Below are 7,752 nucleotides of genomic sequence, written 5' to 3'. Positions count from 1 at the left end.
TAGATTTGCGTGCGTGAACCATTATCTTGGTTCGGTTCATCTCCCCAACATCAAATTCCTCTCGTTTTTCTTAGTGCGTTATTTACCATCGCTCGTTGCCATTGTTGAACCAGGTTTATCAATAAACACTATCCTAACATCAAACACCAAATTTCTAATAAAATTTCTAATAATTTGGTGTTTTTTCATGAGAGACACATATTGATGAAAACACCAAACCAAACACCAAAACGGCCAAAATTTGATTCCAGCTTTGGTGGATTTGGGCTAAACAGTGGGCTTCAATCATACGGCACGAGAGATTGGGAAAGAAAATAAAAAAGAAAATTGATGTGTGACATTGTGCGGTTTCTAGAAAACTACGTGGGCTTGGGCTTTTAAGATGGGCTTCAGTAGCGCAGCTTTTTCTAGAGAGCCACATGGGCTTGGGCTTTTAAGATAGGCTTCAATAGTACGATTTTGAGAAAGCCACATAGGCAATATAGTGCGGTTTTCGCGTCATTTAATGTCGAATATTTGATGTTTCTCCTGAAATTAGTTAGTATATTTTTGGTTTGGTTAAAAAAATTTGTGTTTTCTTAGTTTCTATTCTAAAGATGCTCTAAGTTTAAGTTATGTAGATATTGGTTTAGTAAAAAGGCCCTACAAGATTTATAGCTTTTTGGCATCAATTTTCAAACATTTGCGTCCAGATACTTGGTGCCTTCCGCACCTCCACCTGCACCTGCACCTGCACCTGCACCTGCACCTGTAATATCATCAGTGTGTAGCTTGTTGGGCCTCAATTTGGGCCTTCAAACAGAAGCAAACTGTATGAACAACGGGAGGATTGCACTGTAGTACTGAACAGTACCACTAAATAATCTACTGCTAAGAGATCAGATGTGTCTACAACCTGGGTGTTGGTGTTGCATAAATAATTAAATATGCAATATTTTTCCTCAAAACACCTACTGCAAAATGACAAATTAATGTACTTTACACGTTTTACACCAAAAGGCCTATCAAACGAATCTCACTTCACTCAAAAATGGAAGGTGGAAACCCATACCTCAAAAATGTACCCAATCAGGGAACATGAATAGTGCTCAGGTAATGACAACATGGAGCATCACTCTGCTGGTAACACATCCTTTTTGCACTTCAGATATTTTGCTCCATTGATTACTTCCGACTTGAGTTTTACAACAGATCAGATATCAAAGCTTGGCACGACCGTCGAAATTCTTAACCCTGATTTCTGCAAATTTTATGCTGTCGGAGAGTGCAGAAGTCAACTTCTTTACATCATCCGTCGTATGGGCTGCACTAAGAGTTATCCGTAACCTGAAACATGTGAAGAAGAAATGATGTGGTTCAAAAGGGTAAGAGAATACACCAGCACAACACTAATAACGGCATTCCGGTCAGAAAGCCACGTCAACCAAGTGAAAGTTGCACAACAATAAAAGATGACAAGCTAAAATCTCTAATCGCAAAATCATCTTAGGACAAGATTGACAAATTCAGACTAAAAATTAATACCCGTCCATTCCTTTTGTAAAACATGTAAGATGAGATTGTTCTTATTTCTTAGGCTATATAAAGCATCTAAGATGAACTGTTGGACTGCAACACTGACAATAGAAATGAAGCCAAAAAAATCTATCCGGCTGACAAACCAAGGCTAAGCTAAGCAACATACTAACAAGTGTTCTTAGCATGCAGCAGAAGCTGTGAGCAGTTTCAATGTAGAAGGTTTGAATCTGAAGGATACTTATTACAGTTACAACATCATTTTTTCCTGACCCATAGTGTCTAAGTAGGTAGACATTAACCGTACAAGGAAAGAATAGGTCGATCATCCATTTGGTTTGGCATGAAACCTCAACATATTCTTAACTGTCCACGCATTATAATATATTTACTAATACTTTATTAAAACAAAAGTAACTGTGAAATTTATCTGAATTAGCCTAGGTTTTCAATACATAGTTCCTTCTCTAATTCATTATACGAATGAAATCTTCATGTAAATTATGAGTTTATGTCGATGGTACTCCACGACTTTAAAGTACCCAAATACATATGAAAGACAGTTCAACAAATACCTGCATGAATTGGAGGGAACTGTGGGTGGTCTGATCGCTGTCACATGGAAGCCTGACTCCAGTAAATGCCTGTACCATGAGGCAAAACACGTTAGCAGCAGCAGAGATGTTTGGAAAGGGGAAAGAGAGACAGAGAGTGAGAGAAAACCTGCTAGCCTGTAAAGCCTTCTCTTCGCTCCCAACGACCAGACTAATGATAGGACTTGCGATGGGGATTTGGGTCAGAACACGGAAGTCTTGCACTCGGCTCCAAATGGCCCTCCTACGCCATTTTTCCTTTTTAGCCACAATAACAGCAGCTGCTAAGTTATATGTACTTCATTAATAATCCATAACAAATCAGACCAAAACTAAAAGACACTCCTGAAAATTTAGATGGTTAGACAACAAACTAGATGGCTTGGAAAGATAAAACATACAAAGCCAGAAAGTTTTCAGGATTTATCTTCAATATTATTATGGGCATTAAAAACCCAATATAAAACCTTGCATCTCTGTGTTTATTAAAGGTGTCAATGGGTGCAGGAGATAAGTCTTGGACGGACAAGGCCAATATATTCTGATCCACTAACACTAGCTTGTAGAAAGTTAGACAGGAGAGATTGACTTTCGAAATAAATTTTTATGTTGCTTCTTGCAATATCCAAAACCACTTTACAATATATTAAAACCCCATAAAACATTCTCTAGCCAACACAACTAGAAAGCCTGCAGAAACCGCAAAGCATATTAAACTTTATCGATGTGTTGGCGTCTGAAGTATGTAGGTTATCAGCACACACCCTCTGCAATCGTGAAACATAGGTATACGTATAGACAAGCCCTTTAGTAAGACAGAAAAATTGCAGTCGATGGCATCCTGATGGAGTACAATGATACTATACTGGAGCAGCACATAAAACGTACCAAAAACAATCATAACACTTCAGAATAGAAAACCACCGGCTGTGAAAGAAACATAAATGAACACAAAAAGAACCAGAATATACCATATGCAGCAGCGGCAATGGGAAGTGGTATAGCAGTTGAAAATATGAAAGAGCGCCCCCTTGATTGTAAGAGCTGCTTCCACTTTTTGCTGTTTATGCAAATTATAAAACTAACAAGTGAGCAAGGGTCTTTCAGATCAGATGCCAATAACAGGTCAGCATTTCAAAGAGGTAAATACATGCTAAAGGACAAAGAGAGAGAGGAGAGTCATGCATTTCTCCCATATTTATTTTCTTCTACATGGTAATAGAATTTATGTATCTGATTACTCACAAATTTCTTGAATCACACGTTAAAGAGGAGGGCTCTATCACAAAGAAATCCACAATCTGATATAACTGATAGATCAATACTATTCTCATATATGTTAGCATGCATTACTGCTGTATGGGCGGCTCACAAGAAAATTGGTCTCTTTAGTTACATTTCTACTGTATTCATTATTTTCGTTTAGATAACAGGACTCAGAGATGACTTATGAAGGAATGAAGATTATCTACTCTGACCTGTACCACCTGTTTTTTTCATATGTTTTGGAGCTGGAAATTCTGAGCACAACTTAATATTGTAAGAGAAATGAATGGCTCCAAACATACTCCGAGCAAAAAGCCTTAGGGAACGCATGGAAGGCATCTCTCTCTCTCTCTCTCTCTCTCATTGAAGAAACCAGGGTTCCCATTGTTCTTTTCGATATCAATTCAAAAGTTTATATTTTCTCTCTATGGACATATAGCTTCTATACATAACAAGTAACATGAAACAGAATTACCTGCAGGTAATGAACCCTCCATGGCAACCTGCAGCCTTGCTCAACGTGCCTATGCATATGTCAATATCATTTTCACAATTGTACTCCTCCGCAACGCCACCACCATTCTCCCCACAAACAAGTGTTCCATGAGCCTGAAAGATTTATCAGTGGTTGCAGAAAAAGTAAATAAATTATATGAGGAATGCTATAATCACAAAACTATATCATGCCCTTTCCTTTTATTTTATTTTTCAATAAGGCACATGATGATGAATGAACTTAATCCATAGGACCGCCAATAGAATGGTCAATCATTATTTTCAAATATAACATGCATCTATTGAGAACCACTTCTCAGAGTCCTGCCTTTGTGTATATTTCTCAAATTTGTAAAATCCATCATGCATGATATATGGGAGTTTATGCAAAGCCAAACTCACATCGTCAATGACCAACAAAAAGCCATGCTTCTTGCGAAGCTCCACAAGTTCAAGTATTGGTGCAAAATCTCCATCCATGCTAAACAAGCTGTGGAAAATGAAAGACGACACTTATTTGTGCAACAAATATCCCATTTACTCAAGATGATCATTGATCACGCCCCAAAGATTTATTTGTTGTGAATCATGCACCTCAGAAGTCAAAATGTAAAAACTAACAATACATGAGTCTTCTGCAAAATGCAGATATCCAGATGTTAGATACCTCTGCACATATGAGGCGATATCAATGATTGGGTTGGATCGAGTGTTCATATAGATATCACCTAGTTGTAAACATAGAGTGGCTTGGAAAGGATGGATGCATCACTGGGCAGGAATGTGATCTTTTACTCAAAATATTATGACATGGATACAGGTCTTATACGGGTTTTAAAAGTAACTACAGTGACGGTGATTATTGCAATAATCATCCTCCATGTACAGACGTACCTATCACTTACAACAACCTTCTTGTCCATTCTGCAACTTGATCTGCAATTTTCTGTGGTATCAGAATATAGTATATCATAAAATAAAATTAGATACAAAAGAAGAAAAAAACCTACAACAGTGCACTCAGGTGAACCATGTCACAGTGTCTATACACAAAGATCTCTACTTCCCGCTGCCTCTCAGCAAGACGGATGCCATCAATTATCGATGCATGATTTAGAGCATCTGAAAATATTGCTACCTTCTCACCCTCCAAGGGTTTTTTGCCTACAGCTAAGAGGGAGCTTATACTTCCAAGGGTTACCATCAAGGCCATATTGGCTGCAAAGCCTGTCGGGCAAAGGAGGCAATCCTGGTTCACAAAATAAACAATAATGCACAAGTTTAGTACACAATACACAAAATGTCAACGGTAGTACATAAACAACGACAGATACTCGTTTCATCTAACATAAGCTATAAGCGTAAACAAACTCAATCCATAAATCATAAACCAAGACAAAGACATTTGATAGAGGAAAATTACATCAATATACTCCCCCAAAATAAGTTGGTTATTAATCAAAGGAGAAGGGAGCTGAAGAAAGTGAGTTGTATCAATATGTGGGCATACAATGCACATAACGAGAACTAAAGTCTCTGATCTAATCTATGTTTATCAATGACTGAACCACTGAAAAGGGACACTTCCCCAAAAGATAATGTAAATCAACTTATTAACAAAGAAGTACCTCCTTTTTCTTTAAATCAGCTAAGCAAGATTCTAGCAGTCTATGGTAGTCTGTATATCCACATATCAATGCAGAACCTCTTGGACCCATCCCATGCTGTAGTGCTGCCTGAATACGAATGTTAACAATGTCTAAACAAATGGCATAAAAATTATTTACAAAGAAAAGCATACCTCTGCAGCCGCCCTACGGACCGTTGGATGAGAACTCAAGCCTAGATAATCATTTCCTGAAAATAGAATAAGTTTTCGCAACGACTCGGGTTTCATATTTCCATTACCTCCTATAAAAATCACAAGAGCCACTGTCTTTCAATCCAAAATTTACTCCAACTATCTAAAAAGAATGAATGGTTACTTACCAGAGCTAGGAACATTATGAAGCCATTCCTGGAAAGTGGATTCTGAGAGTTGAATTTCAACTGAAGAACGGTCCCATGATTGTAACCCATCGAAAGTCTTGAAATCTTTTTCATGTGTAGTTGTTGTTGAGACTGAAATGGGTCGGAGTGAACGAAGTAGATTCAGTGTATCTAGTTTAGATACTGCTTTCTCTACCAACGTGTCCCAACAAGAAGAAGTCATTTTCTGAGTCTGCAATGTTTTTTTTTTCTCATGCTATGCGGAGAAACCAGCCTGGGTCGAAATCAGGCCCGCTGGTTATGTAACATTTATTTTTATATATATCGCAATTTTGACTTGTTATTTAGACTTTTACTAGATTTTGGACCTGGTACGCCCGGGATCTATTAAATATTTTGTGTGCTGAAAAGGCTTTACAAAATGTCTCACACAAATTTTCAAATCAAAATATATTTTTATTAAAAATAAACCAAAATACGTTAATGAGCAGCGATTATGGTGCATAAGTACTTGGAAACCAATGAATCAAATTGAGATAGCATCTTCACTTTGTGGTTTAGGATATTAATCCATAATTTTCAAATAAAATTATCTTAAACTCGATCTAACTTGTGTAATAATTTTCTTAGATTTATGGTGATTTAGTGGCAAATTTTCGAATCATAATATATTTTTATTGAAAATAAACCGAAATACGTTAATGAGCAACGATTATGGTGCATAAGTACTTGAAAACTAAGAGATCAAATTGAGATAGCCTATTCACTTTGTGGTTTAGAATATTAATCCTTAATTTTCAAATGAAATTATCTTAAACTCGATATAACTTGTATAATAGTTTTATTAGATTTATGATGATTTAGCGGTAAATCATCACCGCGCAGCTTACATACTAATGTGTACAAATCACTTAAACAGATTGATTTTTTCCATGTCTTCAAAGAATACACTACTCCCACTTGAAAAGATTTATCACATGAACGTGTCCTACGAACGGGTACTGTTATATTAAATTATTCTAAATATATTAACAACTATGCATAGCTATGAGATATGAAAATTATATTAATTACTTATTTAAACTTTTTGCACCACTCTCTATAAAAAGGAAGCATCAAACCTTGATAAAACTCATTGACTTCTTTTTATTGTTAGGTTTAACAATAAAAGTTTGATTGAAGTTTTGTGAGAGTGCCCAATGTGGCGAAGATAATATTGAAGTTACTTGAATAGCAAGGCATTCATAATCACAATAAAAGAATTATGATAAATACTATTTAAAATGCAAAACTATATTTGTCTAGACATTTATTCCCCCAACATATAATAAAAATATGTTTTAGGGCTATTAGTTCAATGCATTTGCATCAAGTTTATGATTTTCCATTAATTATTCTTTGAGGTTAGTTTAATGCAGTTGCATCAAGTTTTCGATTTCCCATTAATTATTATTTGAGGTTAGTTCAGTTCAATTGCATCCAATTTATGATTTCCCGTTAGTTATTCATTAAGGTTAATTCAGTACAGTTGCATCCAATTTTCAATGTTTAGTTAATTAGTATTTGAGATTAGTTCATTGCATTTGCATCCAGGTTCCAATCTCCCGTTAATTACTCTTTAAGGTTAATTCAATACATCTGCATCCAGTTTCTGATTTTCTATTAATTATAATTGTTTTTCTAGGTTAGTTCAATAGTTTACAATTTCTATACAGTTTGTATACATGTAAGAGTATGTTTTTTATAATCTCACTTTCGTTTTGGGTTCCTAATTACTCGTAATTATTCATGTGAGAAGGCTAAAAAAATAGACATTTATGCTTTGAGGTCAGTGCGATGCAGTTACATCCGACTTCCGATTTCCAGTTAACTATTTTTTGAGGTTATTTCAATG

At 36.0% G+C, this 7,752-nt stretch overlaps 1 protein-coding gene across 2 annotated transcripts; it reads right to left on the bottom strand.

Annotated features, from left to right (window-relative positions):
• Positions 1-835: 835 nt before the first annotated feature.
• Positions 836-6,137, bottom strand: LOC147512895 (8-amino-7-oxononanoate synthase-like). Of its 2 annotated transcripts, none has more exons than XM_086599504.1 (11): positions 5,859-6,137; positions 5,671-5,726; positions 5,498-5,605; positions 4,880-5,118; positions 4,764-4,805; positions 4,272-4,359; positions 3,850-3,983; positions 3,080-3,168; positions 2,239-2,389; positions 2,091-2,159; positions 836-1,326 (listed from the first exon to the last, which is right to left on the bottom strand). In XM_086599504.1, exons 1-11 carry the CDS (start codon positions 6,079-6,081, stop codon positions 1,200-1,202), a joined length of 1,326 nt encoding a protein of 441 aa, XP_086455630.1. In that variant the 5' UTR covers positions 6,082-6,137; the 3' UTR covers positions 836-1,199. The 2 variants fall into 2 exon arrangements, with proteins under 2 accessions (XP_086455630.1, XP_086455629.1); XM_086599503.1 differs by having other exon boundaries at positions 837-1,326; positions 5,671-5,780.
• Positions 6,138-7,752: the final 1,615 nt, after the last annotated feature.

The sequence above is a fragment of the Coptis chinensis genome, chromosome 3, assembly GCF_015680905.1.
Source record: "Coptis chinensis isolate HL-2020 chromosome 3, ASM1568090v1, whole genome shotgun sequence".
Classification (NCBI taxonomy): Eukaryota; Viridiplantae; Streptophyta; class Magnoliopsida; order Ranunculales; family Ranunculaceae; genus Coptis; species Coptis chinensis.
This window is presented reverse-complemented; position numbering and strand designations above follow the sequence as displayed.

Coding starts and splice junctions, on each gene's coding strand:
- LOC147512895 (XM_086599503.1), bottom strand. CDS start 6,081: ATGACTTCTTCTTGTTGGGACACGTTGGTAGAGAAAGCAGTATCTAAA. Junction 4,806..4,879: donor GTTCACCTGAGTGCACTGTT/GTAGGTTTTTTT, acceptor AGAAAATTGCAG/ATCAAGTTGCAGAATGGACA. Junction 4,360..4,763: donor AAGGTTGTTGTAAGTGATAG/GTACGTCTGTAC, acceptor CATTTTCCACAG/CTTGTTTAGCATGGATGGAG.